Genomic DNA, 18959 nt, shown 5'->3' with positions numbered 1-18959 from the left:
TTTTTTATTGATCCATACTAAAGTTGATCTTTAATTATCTTTTTCTGCATTATAGTGTTACGATAACCTTGAGTTAAATAACAAGATTGTATTTCTACTATTAGTTGATCTCAGTACGTTAATAAAGTTATTATTATTATTATTATTATGGGGCCGTGGTGGTACAGTGGTGGAGCGTCCACGGGATCCTTGGTTCGATCTCAGCTCGCGCCAAGTGAGCTTTGGTGGACAAACACCGTGTGCGTGTTTTTTTCGGGTTCTCCCGTTTCCTCTCACTTTCTTCATTCCACCATTTCATTCATTTCTCATCATCATCGTATCCTTTAGCCTAGCCGACATAAACGTGGGACGTAAAACTTAAAAGATTTTGAAAGATTATTATTATTATTTTGTCTGCAATCTGGTGGGCCATTGCCAATTACATACTTTCAGAAGGAATAAAAATATATTGACCTAGAATTTAGACAAGGATATTTTAATTTGTCTACTGGTTAGAGCACGGGACTTTAGGTGTGGAATCTTATATTCAATACCCAGAAAGGGCACAAAAGTTTTGATGTTGGCCAACCAGCTGAGATTCCTTGGGAAACTACTTGGTTGAAGAAGCATTGGCAACCGGTCTAAAGAGATAGAATAACGGGAGAGGGAGACAATGTACTGATCACACATCACCCAACTAAAAAGCCTTCTGCCTGGTCATCACATTTCATGGAATGCCAATAACTTTTTATAATAGCTAAATATATTATTCAGAGCGTTGATTTATTATTATTATTATTATTATTATTATTATTATTATTATTATTATTATTATTATTATTATTATTATTATTATTATTATTATTATAAACTTCAAAATAGATTGACCTTGGCTCTGCTTGGAATTTGTCTAACTAAACTAGTTTACACTGACTAGACGATAGTATGTACCGTTTATAAACAAAAATTTTTGTGAATTCAAGATATACAGTTTAAAGGTGAAAACGAAAACATGAAAAAAAAAATATTTTTAGAAAAAAACAAAATTCCTTGCAACGTTAACGGTGTTGACTACCTACGCCATCTTTATTTTTTAAGCTCACTGATTTCTAGGAGGAATTATTTTTCTATCTTCTTTGAAATGAACTAGAGTTTTACTGAACTTTTCTTCAAGTCCAATCATGTGTATATTTTTTTGCTTTTCCAAAGATGAAATTGCATTATGTAAGCGACTTAAACGACTAATAAGTGCTTAAAAAAAATAATTAATGCTACAGTCATAACAACATAACAAGGGCTCTAGACGCGGAAGACAGCTTGTTAAATTAGAAGATATATTGAATGATTTGGAGTTTTCCGTCCCGTTCAGCACTGAATTTATATTAGATGTGGACTTACAGCTTAACGTGGTATTCGAACTACATGAGCTTCTACCAGGAGTCGAATCAGGGTCCCTCGCGCCAAAGGTTTGTACGCTATCCATATGGCCAGGAGGGAGTTCTTGGATAGTATATAGTATCACGTCTGTTGTTATCACATAATGCTGGACGACTTTCTGAAGTAGTTTTTCCTACTTCATAATTACAGTACCTTCCATTTTTTTTAACTATGGCAAAACGGCTTTTAATTTGGTACCAAATTGCAAAGTCAGTATTCAGGAAATTCTCCTTCAATATGTTTCTAAAAAGTTACAAATTTTCGTCATTAAAATAAATATGTAGGGGAATTGGGAATAATTCAACTTGTCCTTGGTCTGATTATGAACCCATCCCGAATTTTTAAGACTTATTTATTTTTCTCCTGAATCGAATCCGGACCACTAACTTGCCAACTTGAGAATCCTTAAGGCTTTACGAAGATGAAAATTTCCCCTCCCTTCTCTAAAAGAAATTAATATATATTTAAAAAGAAGTCATTTTATAATATTTCGTAGTAGTTAGTAACACTGGTATTAAATCAAGTCTTTAAGATTTTCTCGTTTAAATTCTCGTTTGATTCCAATGAAGCTGGGAAAACTAATTTCCTGTCCACCCAGTTAGTTATTACGCAACATGTTATACTGTATGTTTGGTACGGAGATCATGTAAATTAATTGAAGGAAAAGGTCAAATATTGCGATTATATTTTTCCCTTTTCCAGAAGATTTATGTGCCTTTCCAATTACCGTACATAATATTAGAAAAAAAGATACATACACACAGAGAGAAATCGAAAACGACAGTAAGTGTACATATTAATTTATTTTCAAACGAAAGTATTCAGAATTGATGATAATTTAAATGAAGAACTATATTTAACCCATATAAGCCCCCGGATTGAAAACGACCCACTTACGTATTTTATTACTAAAGCTTATATATTTGCCCCCAGGTCGTTTTCGACTCAGTATCATAATTAGCCAATGGCAGATCGGCAAAACGAAATGACACTAAATTCACCAAGAATAGGTCAGAAATTATCTATTTTCCAAAACAAATCAAAATACAAAGCAAAAAAGATAAGGACATATATGGGTTAAATAACTAAGTATACTCGTGTTAGATAATACAATGCCATAATTTACTTTTGACATATTAAATGAAATGAAATCTTTGAGTTTTACGTCCAACGTTCATGCCGGCGAGGCTAAAGGAGACGGTGATGATAAGAAATGAATGAAAGGTTAGAATGAAGAAAGTGGAAGAAACAGGAGAACTCCGAGGAAACTCAACGCACACGGTGTTTGTCCACCACAAAGCTCACTTGTCGCGAGCTGGGATCGAATCAAGAACCCTATGCACCAGAGGTGAACGCTCTACCACTAAGCCACCGCAGCTCCTTTTGACATACTACCGTAAAGGTATAACATAAAAAGCTTCTGGTCAATTGAGATAGAAAATAAACTTACTCCCATTCTCTATATATTAAGAATCACAATATCTGATAGTAAAATACTTACCACTGATGCGCAGAATTTTGCCTGTGAGTTTTTTGCCATTATATTCAACATCGAGGCTATTTATGTAGGTTCCGAGCCACGACCTGGGTTTGAGTCCGGTGCAGTTGATGGACGCGCAGACTATCATGTAAGATCAACACTGACAATATAGGCCGCCCCACCGTATTATCTCAGCTTCAAGGTGAGCTGGATTACACAACCATAACACTGGTCCCGGAAGCAGCTACATTAACTCTGGCTCGAAACAGGATGATCTTTCAATTCCATTTTGTTTACCATGGGCTGTCCAAATAAGTAAACACAAACAATTTTCGTTGGTTGGTTGATGTGGAAATTATCGTCCCTTTCAATAGAGGCTATATGAGAATTGGACCTACACTTTAACGTAGGATCCGAATCATATGAACTCCAATCGGGAATTGAACTCAGGTCTCCCGCCCCAAAGGCAATTACGCCTTTAAAAAAATAACTTTCGTAACTGAATACTTCTTATATGAAAATTTAACTTAATCTTTAGTTGAAAGTTCCTCTTATGCAAGGGCACCGATCCTGGGGGGCCGGAGGCCCGGCCCTCCCCCAAAGCTCATGTGAGCCCCCGCATTTTATTTATGAATATACAATATTTGGCATAATCTTAATTCAATTTGTCTTAAAATCCTCATATATGCCTTCTGCATCTGAATGGGTGCCCCAAAGTTACAGAGAAATCGGCGCCCTTATTCGTATGTCGTCTTGGCTAATACTAGGCCTATAATACAGTAAATACAAGGGAATAATGATGAAAAAATCGAAGGGAACAGGAGAACCTGCTGAAAACCTAGGTATGTGATATTAACCATCAGAAAACCTGGGATCTAGCGTATGAACTTTTTTGCACCAGAGGCAAGCACTCTGCCACTGAACCACCATTAGGGGTGCCTGCGAGACAAATGTTGAGAATGTCTCTTCTCGAAAGCGTGTCCTGAAAGTGATGCTCTCGTCTCTGAAAGTGTTTCTGTTTATCTTTGAAGATCTCTTTCTCGTCTCGTATCTGGTTACGGTAATTCTGTCTCGTGGGCCACCATAATCCTATTGTTTATGTCAGCTTAAAGCAGAGAAAAACATTCCTACTAAAGCTATTTAATCCACGATCGAGTAAAACCGGGAAAATACTCTTTTTTTCCCTCGTAATACTGTTAAATGCTTTTACTTCCTTGTTCTTACGTTTCGTTTGTTCCTACAAGCTTTTGTACAGCTTGTTTTTGACTGTAGGCAATCAATAGTAATCGGTTAAGTTCAGGGTTTTCAGTAAACTTCCACGACCTAAAGAGAGAAAGTGTGAGTATTTCGAAAATTTCTATTACGAGCTAAGAGAAATTCCTGGTAAGTGTTTAGCTGATCGAAACATCTTTTCTGACTGATACGTTTTCACTTCTTTCTTTCTTTCTTTCTTTCTTTTTTCTTTCTTTCTCTCTCTCTCTCTCTCTCTCTCTCTATTTTAAGTTTTTGCATTTTAACCATCAGCATAAACAAGAGGAAGAAATATAAAGAATCTTCAGCTCAAAAAGCAGAAATCTACTCTGTAACACGGTTGGACCCATCTTGGCAAAAGCTTATAACCAATGGTAGGGAATGTCACTCGAGAAACGTTACATCAACGTTAGTTTATCAACAATTCGTCAAGGCTAATATATGAAATACCCTATGTGATGAGCCAAAAAGAAAATGGTACGCCAACGATAACTTATCTATTTGCCAAAGAAAATACCCAAAGTATGGGGCAACAGAATTTCCCACTGTTGGTCAATTTTATGCCTTTGTCTTTTTTCATTTATTTTTCTAAGGAGTTTGGTTTATCGTGTGTTCGTCCATCCGTTCGGAAGACAAAGAAAGCAAGAACTATATGGATCATCATCAATTTTGGCCAGGATGGTGAAAGTCAAAAGTTAGGGTCAAACTGAAAATGGTAGAAATCAACCATTTCCAGTTTTTACATTGATCACAAAGATAAAAAACGGTAATAAATAGCAAGAAGTGGAAGCGGTGCTCTGCAATCGATTAAGAGACCCAGAAATACATTTGATCTCTATCTTAAGCTAACCGTGAACCTTCCAACAGTACAACCACATCTGTTTGTTTATATTGAACTATTGTGTCATTAAAAGAAAAAAAAAATACAACCGTGATATATAACGAAAAGTGTTTATGGCCCAAATTAAATCGAAATTCTTAATTCACTCTTGGACTACTTCACATTGTTTTGTTGAAGGTATTCTGATATCTTGCCACCCGAGAATAATGAAAAGTGTTTATGGCTCAGATTAAATCGAAACTCTTAATCCACTCTTGACCATTTCTCATTGTTTTGTTGAGGGGATTTTGATATCTTGCATTTATGTAATAGTAGGAAATTTCAGGAAGTTAAAGTTAGGCCTAATTGTTATTGTACAGAAAAGTGTAAGGAGATTTCCAGTTCATCCTCTATAATCACACATAAATTGTATCACCTCCAAGAGTGGCTAGATGATGATTTATTTTGATGTTTTAAAATATAACATTTGCATATTTATTAACATAAAAATGTAACTTTCATTGCAGAAACAACATTTGAAGTTTCCCTACTGAAAGGAAGCCGAGGTTTAGGGTTGAGTGTTACTGGCGGAGTGGAAACAGACGAACAGTGGCCTGGTCTCATTCGCATTAAGCGTCTTTTCCCACACGAACCAGCCTGGCAGAGCGGTATGCTCAACCAAGGGGACATCATTCTGGCAGCCAACGGAGTTCCACTCACAGGACTCACAAATTACGTATGTAGCACATTTCGTCTCTTGAAAGTACATTTTGAAACTAAATAAATACGGTCACTTAAGTTTAATGGTAACATTCTATTATTATTATTATTATTATTATTATTATTATTATTATTATTATTATTATTATTATTATTATTATTATTATTATTATTATTATTATTATTATCTGAAAACAAAAGATATTTAAAATTAAAGTTTAAGAGTTAACTTGATATTGAATATTAAGAAAACATATTCAACAATAAAAAAATACATTTAACAATAAGAAAACATACATTTGACAAAAGATAAAATGTTCAACAATAAGAAAAAGATATTAAATAGTAATGAAAAATACATTCGACAATAAAAGGCATTCAACAATAAGAAAATCACATTCAACAGTAATGAAAACTACATTCGACAATAAAAGGCATTCAACAATAAGAAAAAGACATCAACAATACGAAAAAGTCATTGATTAAACTATAAGGAAAAATACATTCAGTATAAGAAAAAGGATTCAACAATTAGGAAAATAATACTCGACAATAAGGAAAACATTCAATAATAGGAAAATGACATTCAACAATAAGGAAAACACATTTGAGAATAAGAGAAGGGCATTCAATAATAAAGAAAGCATTCAATAATAAGAAATAGATGTTCAGCAATATGTAAAAATACATTCGACAGTAAAGGAAAGAATTTAGTAATAAGGAAAAGACCTTCGATTTATTATTTTCCATATACTCTTTGGACACGAAAAAGAATTAGCGACCTTACTCTTGTAATTAGAAATCCAGTCTTTAACCATATTAGAATGGTATGCACTACTAAAATATTTAAACTTGTTTTAGAAAATAAAATGTAAACAAGTTTAAACGTTGGAAAGAAAAATAAAACTGTTTGATCGATATGTTGCTAATTATACGAAATTTTCAATAGAAACCCTGTGCTCCCAAATATTTATTAAAATAATAATAATAATAGTAACAATGTATTTATTTATTGTAGATGATAAAGATCACAGCCGAGGCCAAAATGATCATATATACAATAATATACAATAAAATATTACGAGAAAAATACAAACAAAACACGAAGAAATTAAAATACATCAAGTCATCACGACCAAATACAAAAAAAAAAAAAAAAGAAGTAAATAAAAAAATTACACATAAGTTTGATACAAACGAAATTATAAAATAAAATTACAACATAACCTCGATTCAATAACTATTAAATTAAACAGGATGTATTATTAAGAATTTAAATATATTGAACGTAATAAAAATAAACAAATTAGAAAAGGATTTATAATAATACACATGGACAAATATAAACAATGTAAGTAAAAGAAAAACCATGAAAATTCAATAGACAATATACGAAACCATGGTGAATTATGTATATTTATTAAATAAAACATTCTAAGTATTGTTTTTAAGTATTGTAAAATTCGGATCAAAGAAATCAATTTTAAGAGATTTTTAATAGACCCTAATATTAATATTAATATTAATATTATTATTATTAATAATAATAATAATAATAATAATAATAATAATAATAATAAGTGTGGAGAATAAGAAAGGCATTCAACAATAAGGAAAAACATTCAGTAATAAGAAAAAATAACATTCAAGGATAAGGGAAACTCATTTGACAATAAGAGAAAGGTTTTTAATAATAAGAAAAAGGTATTCAACACTAAAAGAAACTATTCAATAATAAGACGTTCAGCAATAAGAAAAAGACGTTCAGTAGGCCTATATCCCCATGCCATCCAGGGGCGGATCCAGAGAGGTGGGCGATCAGGGCGATCGCCCCCCCCCCCAGAAAAGGACACTTTCTTATTTTATACATAAATAAAACCCATCCCAGAGTTTGGAGCTCTTAAAAATAGCAGTATTACAACCCACCTCCACCACCCCCAGAAATCCGTCCTGGATCCGCCCCTGATACCATCAAGCCAACTCAGCGTGTTCTATTAGGTATATGCCTTGTAATTTAGCGTGCTATAGAAGAGTCAGCAAGAGAAGGTCTCTGACAGCTCGCAGTGACGTTGCCACTACTCATGTATCAAGGCTTCTTTCAGTACATCTATAATGGCAATTTAATTAATGGTGAAAGACAAAGTGACAGTGGTTGATAACACTAACACCAAAGTAGGGGCTGCATTTTCCCTCCGCATTAGGTAAGAAACTTCAGAGACCAGCTCTCCGGATTTATGATATGTCAATCGTGTATGGGACAAGTTGGTATGTATGACCCGTAACCATCAGCCGGGCATCACTCACGACCATCGCCGAACTACGTCAACACACTCAGTGAACTTACCATATCTCAGACAGACATTAAAATCGCTGCTTATGTGACCACTCGGGATGAGTACTCATGCTACTAAAAATAAGTAGGCCTACTATGTGTTTTTGAATGCTCTGTATGATATGTTCGCAATGTCTTATGGGACCAATTTAAAATCATTACCACCTACAAACACTTTCTTCTTTGTAGCAACTTTGGGCTCGGAGCGTTTCTCCTGATTACTGCGGATACAATTTGCTGTGTCAATAACCTATCATTGATTATATTTGGTAAGAGTACACTAACGAAGATTGAAATGCGCACTATTAATTACGTAATGGTCATCTATTCCAAATATGTATTTATCAGGATGAATATAACGTTTTTATCGAAGCTTGCTTAAAGAGACATCGTACGTGGTTGTTTTTCAGGATGTTGAAAGAGATTTGTTTAACACGAAAATCATTTCATAAATGCTGACAACAAAATAGCTGGTAAGATGATAATGTGATGTACTCAAAGATATGATTAATATCTTATAATCTCCACTAATATTAGCCTTTAACGAAATAACTCCAAAAGTAAGGCATATACCAATCAATAGATTTCTTTGAGGTGAACGAAATGATAAAACCTCATGCGTAGTTTTCGAGAGTAACATATTTCTTGTATACTTAAAACATTGATGCTGTACGATAACTACACTATCTTCTACCAAGGTGAAACTGACACTGAAGCATTCTTTCCTACATTATGACTAGTGATGGGCACAAAAACCGGTTTTTCAGTTTCCGGTTTTTAGAAAACCGAAACTAGGTTTCGACTTTTTTATAAAAAAAAACGGGTTTTCACCGGATTCGGTTCGGTTTTCTCCAAAACCAGTTTCAGTTTTCCCAAAACTGGTTCTATTTCTGACCATCATAGTGCTTTGTTCTTCTCCGGAAAGCGATTCCGTTTCCACGGAAATAGTTTTGTTTCCCACCGAAACCAGTTTTGGAGAAAAACCGAAATGTCAGTTTTTCGGGTTTCGTTTTTTCTAGAAACCGGTTTCCGATTTTATAAAAATCAGTTTTGTAATTCCTTAATGCTTTATTTTTTTCCAAATTATGCTTTATTGTTAATTTCAATCATTGTTTTACATTAATCGTGTATAATGTATAATATTTACTATAGGCCTACACTAAATACTCTAAATATCTTGATCTATTTATTAATATTTTATGCAACCAGTTTCTTTCATATTTAATGAACTTTCTAGTTAATGCACTGTCAAGAGAATATGCTTTACTCGAGTCAGTTTTTTCTATCACTTGTGTGCGCCTTAGAGGTGCATATATACAGAAAGGGAAAGTAAAAGATACCACCGAAAAGTGCAGAAAGTGCTCAAGTTCAAGAGGTACACAAAACAAGATAGTGTCATTAGTGTGGGTTCTTGTGTACTATTCATTGTTGGCGAAAAGGTTTCTCTTTTTTTCCGTTTTTTTTCTTTTTTCCACATCAAAGGATTACACCGAAAAATTTACAGAAATAAAAATAAGCAACTCATTGTTGCATTGTTATGTTCTCAATGATGTTGCATTGTGAATGTTTGTTTTAAAAAATATCAATACAGTATATTAACTTGCAGTTAAGCAGAATTTTCCAAGAATTGTGCTATATATTTTAAATTATGCTTTATGCTTTATTTTCTAAAATTATGCTTTATTATGCTTTTAAAATTAGTTTCTTCTGGGCCCTTACAAAACCATAACCATGTTCAAGATACCAACCATATGTGTAAATTGCTATTATGCGTTTTATGCTTTTGGGTTGCTCTACTAATTATGATTCAGAGCAAGAGCACAGTACACAGTGTGGTTGATGAGATACAGTCCCAAAACTATGACCAATTCTTAAAACTATAATTTTTGTTCAACTATAAATATTGTCCAAAGACGAAACATAGTGAATCGATAGGTGACATCGAGTAGAACAAAATGAGTTAATTCTCATGCGTAGTTTTCGAGGAAATCAAATTTTTATGGCTAAAATAGTATGTTGTTCGTTGGTAATAATTCTTATATTTTGTTCTGCTAGAACGGATTATTTATTTGTTTATTTAAGTACTACGCACTGGTTAAATAACAGAAGTATTTATAGTTGATTGTTTGCTTTCTGTGCATGCTTCTCACTGGTCACGTTCTGTGAGCTTTTTTCATTTTAGCATTTTCCTCGTGTACTTATTGTTACTGCTGTTTGTGTTCTGACTTTTTATTTTTTTTCACTATTTATTCTTATTGTTACATATTTTCTGTATTCTTACCATTATGAATATTTCTTGTTATTGTTCTATTTTTACTATTTATTGTTGTTATATATTTACTATTTATTGTTATTGTTATATATATTTGTTTTAGTCATATATTTATTATTTTATCTCTTCCTTTAGATTTTTGCTTCTCTTTCTCAGCAGTACTTTTGTTATATTTTTTATATGTTTGTCAGGGGCGGACCAAGGCAAAATCTTCACCCGGACAAAGTGACTTTTTGGTGTAACCCTAGTCCTAGTCTATATTTTATATTTTATTACAGTGATTTTAATATTTTAAACCCATTTTTCAAAAAGAAAAATACTGAAATATATTATATAGATGTATTATATAGATTACTGAGATATATTATATTTAGTCGATACAGCCCGCTTAGTGCAATGAAACTCTCCTCTTCCATGGTGGAATGGAAAAAGATTATGTAGTTCACGCTACTTTACAGGAATATAAACGAAAAAGGCAGTGAAAAACACAGTATAAAGTTTACTTTTTGAAGTTCGTTTTGGTGCCCCCTGATTGTGGCGCCCCGGGTTGTCGCCCGGGTTTCCCGGCCCTTGATCCGCTCCTGATGTTTAATTTGTTTTTTAAAATTTTATTTACGGCAATCGAGTTGATTGTAACGGGGACAAGTAGCCTCTACGCTGACGTCTCCATTAAACATTAACTAATCAGTCAATCAATTTGTTTGTTTTTTTCCTACCAATGATGCACATACTACTAAAAGGTAACAAGATTAAGATTACTTAAAAAAAAAAAAAAAAAAAACTTTGATGTGGGCTATTTAACGTTAAATCAAATAGCAACAAAGAAATGTACGTGTGCATCAGATTTATGTCGGGAAATCACTGCTTAATCATCATTCATTACCATCACCATCACATAGGTACCATAACCATCATTACCACCACTGGCAAGTCGCTTGTTGCAAACTGAGAATCTTCCAGTATTACGGCACTCAGTTAAAAAAATTTCTTTGTTTCGGTGTTGCAGTCATCCTTTTAATAACGTCCAGCAATTTTAACATATTCTGCCCTTGCAGTTTTTCCTTCCACTATACCTTCTTTCACGTCTCTGAGAATAGAGTTTCTTATCAGATCAGTTTCTGTTTTTTTTTTTTTTTTTAATCCAATATCTTTACTGTTTCCAGCACTTTCTTGTTAGTTTTCCGTTCGACTTGCTAATTTTTTCTATTTTTCACCACGCTTACACTGAGAGAAACCTCTACCGTTTTTCGTCACTTTTGTGTACTGTTCATACTCTTACAGTATAATATTTTACACGAAACGTTTACTAAGTCCTTTTCTCAAGAATCCATAGAAAAAAATATTTTCCTTCGTCCTAAATGCTTGTTTCTAGGATTACCCACGAGACAGAATTTTTGCGACGATATACGGGACGAGATAGATATCTTCTAATAGAAATAGATATAATTTCCTAGCCGAGATAGCCTTTACACTTGTCTCATAGGAAACCCTATTTCTTTCGACATTCCACCTTCGCTTTTATTTCACGTCCTCACTTCAATGTCTTTACTAATAACACTACTCAGCTATCTTAAAATAGTCACTTGTTCTACTTTTTCTTCTCTTACTTCTATATAACAAATAATTCGATTAAAAAAAAATATCATATTCTTCGCATACTTTTCATTCAGGCAGCCATATTATCTACGAATCGTATCTTAAATAACATTAATATCTGTCATTGTGAGGCAAGATTTATGTAAACTTCTGCCAGATTGTCGTCTTTTATATCTTATCATACTCTAATTCTTATTTGTTTATTTGTTAAGGATCTTGTGAATTTTCGGCTATTGTTATCTTCAAAGGTTGGAATGTATAATGTTAGAGCGTAGTTCAATCTTTTTAAGCAAACAAATTTAGTATCTATTGTGCTGCTAATTTTACGATGGCAGTTTTGGTATTGCTTAGGAGTCATTCACACAGTGAGATTGTAATTTAGATGGTTACACTATAATTTACCCTGCTTCATTACTTTATTAGTTTATTTGTTTATCGACATTGGTATTTTTGTAATTATTTTTGTTATTATTTTACAGGAAGCCTTAGAATTGCTACGAACAGCGCCTGCTAAACTAGTATTGACGGTCTGTCGCCCTCCAAGTAACCTCGTCAGCAAACAATCTCCTGACCCTCATAAGGAGCCTCCACCACCTCCTCGTCGAGAGAATATCCCTCCTCCTCCTCCCCCTCCGTCAGTGTCTAGTCAATTGCTGCAGCCACCTGATCAACAACCGCAGCGACCACAATCTCTGGTAGTGCCATGTGGGGTAAGTGATGCGAATTACAGGAGCATTCACATGTGTAAATGGGGAGAGGTCTGTCGTAACAAAAGTGCATGAGATTAGTCAAGTCGTTGTTATTATTTATAGTTTCCAGTTGTTTAAAGATATCTGTCATAAAACATAAAAGTACAGTAAGGTACACTATTTCTGTGTTAGTATTCCTTGCAATACTTTTATGTTCAGTTTGACATTCACAAGGATTCCATTTTATCTGTTACCAGGGCTCGAAATATTTTCTTCTGACCTAGGCGCCAGAATAATACAAAATCCAATTTGATATACGGGCCTACATGTTTTGTCCTTAAGTTACAATTATTGGTATAAAACGTAAAATCTTACCTCACTCTACAGGCTATTCTTCGTACATAATAGCAATTGAAAGCAACATAATTAAACTTTTACAAAGCAGCAGTGTGTGTGTCTTATGTCCATGTTCATTTCTTGTAGTTTGAGCACTTAAATATCAATTGTCCATTTTTCTGGATGAATTAATGTTGTTTAAGGTAAATTGAAAATTTGAAATTTATAACGAATTTAGGATATTATAATTTATTATTACTCCGTTCAAACACAAATTGGAATTATTGGCAAGTAAAAATTGGAAATAATTCATTAAAAAAGAAAAAAAAAAAGTGAAGACTCGTAATTTCATTCGCTGTGCCGATCTGGCGCCTTGGCTTTTGGAGCCCTGTCTGTTACATACAATATAACAAGTGAAAATTTTAAAACTTTAATTGGGTCAGGAATAATAGCTCTGCGACTATTATATTAAAACTATTCGATTTTGTTATTTTATTTTATTTATTTATTTATTTATTTGTAGCACTGCAAAATTTATGGAAAAATCTCAGCGAAATTTCTAATAAAATATATAATAAAATATCTTGTGTTTGCCGACACTCAGGAGAGAAATTTTACATTAAAAGCTATTTCCATTGACCGTCTCAAGTTTTCGTGTGATAAAATTTTGTTAAAAGTGTCTTTAATAAGGATTTTGGATTTTTTTTTTTTTTTTTAAGATTATTTTCTCTCCATTTTTGTTTTTAAGGCACAGCTTTGTAGTCCAGATACCAGGTAAAACAAACAAAAAAAAAAAACGATTTTTTTTTTTAAATAAATAACATTCTTACGTTTTGAAATTTATTAGTGCATGAAATGTTCCCTTCTCCGCGGGATTGATTTTTGTCATTTCAATGGTTATATTTCTATGTACTGCAGTAAGATTATAACGTGGTAGTAAAACATGTCCTCAGCAACTGTACTTCTACTGTATGAAAAAAGGTAGTATATTCGTATACTGACATTCTGTAATTTACTGCCTCGTAATGAGAATATTTACAGTAAATATAGTCGTGCATATCTTACAGCTGCAACCAGATCGCGTAATATTCACTATTGTTGCCTGGAAACGGCTATACTGACCGAAAACGTTAGTTTGCATTCCATTTGGTACTTATAATTTATCAGAGTATTATGAGACATCCTTCCTTTTTGTTTTTGAGAGTCACCATTGGAATTCCTTATTTTATGGTGACAGCTTTGTGTACAGATGTAGCTTTTGGTAAGCATGTAGTTAATACTCATCATTTGAAATAAAATATCACGTATCATAGGAGACAGAATAACAAAAAAATGAATGTGAATTGAGATTCTATATGAATAATATTGATTTTTGTTCCTTATACAGGAGTTCGAAGTAACACTGACTAAAGTTAATGGAAGTCTTGGTTTCACGCTTCGGAAAGAGGATGAAAGCGTTTTGGGGCACTATGTAAGAGCGTTAGTGCGAGAACCTGCACTATCAGATGGACGAATCAAACCTGGAGATAAAATTGTGGCTGTAAGTAAATTTATTCTTAACTTGATATTTGTTCGTTCTTTTACTGCATTAGTGATTAGGGTTTCACATTAATAGCGTAAAAAATGCAATGGTAATTGGTGCTAGATGCATACAAAATATTTAAAAAGTTCGAAATATTGTAAATTATTTTGTTACATTATGTTACAGCGCTTCTGGCCAGCCTTCAAAATGAAACAGAAAAGGATTTTGTCTACTATCAGATTTAGATCAAAATCAAGAAAGATGTTGCATAGCATTCCATAAAAATAAAATAAAATAAAATAAAATATAAAATAAAATAAAATAAAATAAAAAAACTTATATAACTTTCTTAATATAGAATGATAAAGTGAACATTTTTTGATTCCATTATTTCTAATAGAATAATTTTTCCTGTAAAGTTTATAGGTTAATTAGTTGGAGGTTAGTGGCTCTTTTCAGCACCGAAGTTATAGGAGACGTGGACCTACAGTTTATAGTGGAATCCGAACTCCATAACACGTTCAAATTTCAAGACTTCCTCACCATAAATCGAACCCGGCAACCCATGCAGTAAAGGCGCGCAAGCTAGCCACCAGCCACTAGACCAGTGGAAAGGGATGTAAAGTTTTATGTTTATCTTACAGATCGCGTTATTTTTTACAGGACTTTACTTCTAATTTTCTTTTGTTAATTTGCAAGCGAATTCTGAGTCAGTAAATCGAATATGCTTCTTCCTTTTCTTACAACTTTCTTTTTCACTCAAAATTTTTATGTTTTCTTTACTAATTCTTCGTTCCATCTATTGTTTTCATTTTCCACTGTTTCTACAGATATCTAAAAATTCCTTTATATCCGTTGTAGAAAAGAATGTAGTAAAAATCAGAACATCACAATATTCAGCGAGAAAAAAGATATTTCCTGCACAAAATAACGGAATAAAAATGAAGCATGGCACACATATTGAAACCTTATATCTAATTTCTTTGCCAGTATTTTTATATTGAGAAAAATGGCATTAGTTGAAATACAGATTTATTAATGTGGTCCTTATTTTTATTTGTATTTAAAAAAACTTTATTAATTGTAACATGAATTACTTTCTGAAACTACAACTTCCATTCTTGTAACATTTAGAGATGTCAGTGGTGAAAACACTGTTATAATTATCTTTTTTTCTTGTCGTATTAGGTGAATGGGGTGGATATATCACCTATGAGTCACGAAGAGGCTGTTATGTTTTTGAGGCAGTGTCCAGACGAAGTGAAACTACGTTTGTACAGAGACAATTCACAGACTCCAGTATCAGCACTTTCACCCACAGAACCTTCCAAAAAATTAAAACCTAGGCCTATTTTAAGGTAAGTTGAACAATAACTTTGAAGAATCAATGTAATTGGAAATTATTAGTTGGCTTTTAAAATCCCCAAGAACATTTCGATGCATTGTGGGAATCAGTCAGTACTATTGCCCCTGCAAGGAGTCAAGGAAGCTATAATTACATACCAAAAGAGCTGAGTTAGGGTTCTTCTTTTTAATCAGAAACGAAGAACCAATGTGAGAGAATGAAAACCAAAGGATTGAGACTATAATTTAGAAACAATATTTTATTAAACAATTTCATATTTGTTTATAATTAATTTTGTATGCATATGCGGTATAATTTTATTTAATGCAGTATAATCTCCTATAATGTAGCCGAAGAAGATTGATAACTTGTACACATTATGGTCAGTTTGTGAATTTAAAGTGTTTGAATGGAACACGAAAAGAACAATTTTGTGATTGCAATTTCTGAAAGAAATTTCTAGGAGACGGGAGGAAATTTTTTTTCTCAGAAACAATGTGAACAAGATTCTCGCAGAAGGACTTCATTGATAATTTAACCAGTTATTCGTTATCATTCATTAGCATTTGTTATCTATTTTCTTATTATAATCAAGGGACAAAATCTATGATTAAAAACACATCTCTAAAACCAAAAATAGGAGTAGATTCATGGTAATTTTATGATGAATAAGCTACAAGCATTGAACTGGCAATACTTGGTTTTCGCACTTTGGCAGAACGAAATATTTGAGTAAATTTTGCCTTCTAGAAAATATCTAAACGTGAGAGAGATCTATATAGACTTTCCTTTTAACTTTAATTTTATGTAGGTTTCCCCTTCAGTTTTCTTTTTCTTCCTTTTTCTTATTGAAAAATTAGATGATGTGTCACGTCTATGTTCGAAATATAGTCAGTTATACAAAAGAAGACATGAGTAGTAAATATTAGGACATTTCTATAATTAATCAAAAGACACCATTCGTACCACAGTATATTAAAAACTGTTGCTAATTTCTGAAATCATTTTACTGTTATCGCTTTAAAAAAAGAAGAAAAAAATATGGTTCTAGAAGCGGTTTCATTATTATACTTTTTTTTTGTGTATGTGAGATCATGAAGTCACAATTTTGGTGTCTTCAGTCGTATATGATTTGTTTCTTTTTCACTAAAATGTGAAATTTTGGAAAATTATTATGGTCCTGAGGCACCACTACGAAAAGCATTTACTTAGCCCGCACTCTTCTATGTTATAGGTCATCTGATGCTGAAATTTAAATATTTCTATCCCTAACCGCTCTCGCTTTAAGGTTACAGACGGACACGACAAATATATATATATAAGCACTTCGTCATTTTTTGTTTTGACATTAACGCTAATAATCTCAGGACATCAATATTTGACGTAAGACCAATTACCAACTTTTATTTTGTGGTGCTTCAATAATTTTTAATTGCATGAAGAAAATCGGAACTTTCGAAATATCTAATGTTTTATTTACTTAGGTTAGTTTATGAAATAGTATATGCTTAATCACACATTTCTAAGAATAGAGAAATATTTGGAAACAAGAGAAATATTACTTTATACATTACATTGTAAAACAGTTTTCTACGTATGTTCTGTATGATTATAGTAAGTAACCTTTCTTTCCCGAAAAGTGCAGCAAACTAATTTAACACACCTATAATTAAGAATGCAGGTGATTTGACACACCCATAGTTAGGAATGTATCTCCATATGTGCAAGAAATATTTTTGATTTATTTGAGAAACCATAGCTTAAATCATACGAGTCAGTATATTTTCATCAGATTGAAAGTGTTGCACGAAAACTTATATAGGATAAAGTGATATTGAAAACTCAAGCACTCCGTCGAGCTCAGTAGAATCTGCTTAAAATAAATAAATAAATAAATAAAATTAGAAAAATGTTACGCTATTTATGGCTCAACTATTAGAATAATTACTTAACTAGAATACTCGACTTGACGTAGCTCCTACAGTTCTCGGATGGGTGTGTAAAGACAGGTATTTCTGAAATTGTGAAAATTTAGTTGTCTAGCTACGAAGAAAGCCTATATTCTTCTGCATCGATGTGTATATAGTAGTATCTCATATCGCCACTAGTGGCGAAGAAACTTAACTTTGTATCTCGCGATAACTGTGCGATCATACGGAGCAGCCAATTGGCCTTGTGCTGTATGAAACTTAGTGAATAAATAAATAAATAAATAAATAAATAAATAAATAAATGTTTGAGTTGCCTCACTTTACACACCTACCTGAAAGTTCTTTTAAGTATTAATTATTTTTGTAATGTCTGATTTCTAATTAAAAAAATTCGGATTCTTATGCTGTATCTTCCCTAACTTTCATATACCTTGAAATTTACGTACTATTATTTTATAAATGAAACATCATGTAACAGTATTTACTCGGATATAAACTATAAAAGGATAGTCAATCAAGAAAAATGAGAGGAGAAATCGGAAATTGAATTTAGAGTGACTAAGAAGTATGGACAGTGATGTGAAATGAAGAGATTGAAGAAAAATTCTGTGCAATGGGCGATATTGTAGGCAATGTAGAAAATAATTGGGAAAGAGTTAAACAGATTCTACTTCACACACTCTATAATAACATTGGCAGGATGGAAAGAGCACCGAGAAAACCATGGATAACTGAAGCGATGCTTAAGAAGATGGAGTAACGCAGAAGAGTGAAAAACACGGACATCAAATAATACAGAAGGTTGAATAATAAATAGAGAAGAGAGACGGAGAGAGGCAAAGAAAAGTACATGGAACAGATATGTGAAAAAATACTGGAACTTCATCAGCGCGGTAGATATGATCTGATGTATCAGAAAACACAAGAATTAGGAGGAAAAGCTAACAAAAGTATTCGCACGTTTGAAATCGAAGATCTACAGGGTCATGTAGTCACTGACCATCTAAGAATCTTCAGAATTTGTGAGGAATATATAAAAGATCTGTATGATCAGAAGAACCGCCCCAAATATATTGCGATCGAAGCAGAGGAAGAGGTGGATGATGAAGAGAAAGAAGTAGAACATACCGTCAAGGGATGCGAAGGAGGAAGGTCACTGGAGACGACGACACACCATCAGATTACTCAAGGGATTAGAAGACAGTGCAATGAAAGTACTGACTTCACTTATTAACAAGATCTACTTGAC

The 18959-nt window shown here is 32.9% G+C and overlaps 1 protein-coding gene across 1 annotated transcript in view; it reads left to right on the top strand.

The window, feature by feature from the left end:
- LOC145662881 (multiple PDZ domain protein-like) overlaps positions 1–18959 on the top strand; it is a 692199-nt gene that overhangs the window by 650893 nt on the left and 22347 nt on the right. The window contains exons 3-6 of the mRNA XM_081728844.1: positions 5495–5703; positions 12367–12597; positions 14300–14452; positions 15623–15792. Of these exons, the coding sequence (XP_081584970.1) occupies positions 5495–5703; positions 12367–12597; positions 14300–14452; positions 15623–15792 (763 nt within the window). The remainder of the gene's footprint in view (positions 1–5494; positions 5704–12366; positions 12598–14299; positions 14453–15622; positions 15793–18959) is intronic.

Source organism: Thermobia domestica, chromosome 10, assembly GCF_964235325.1.
Source record: "Thermobia domestica chromosome 10, izTheDome1.hap1.1, whole genome shotgun sequence".
NCBI lineage: Eukaryota > Metazoa > Arthropoda > Insecta > Zygentoma > Lepismatidae > Thermobia > Thermobia domestica.
Note: the sequence above shows the minus strand (reverse complement) of the source record. Positions and strands in the feature narration are given on the sequence as shown.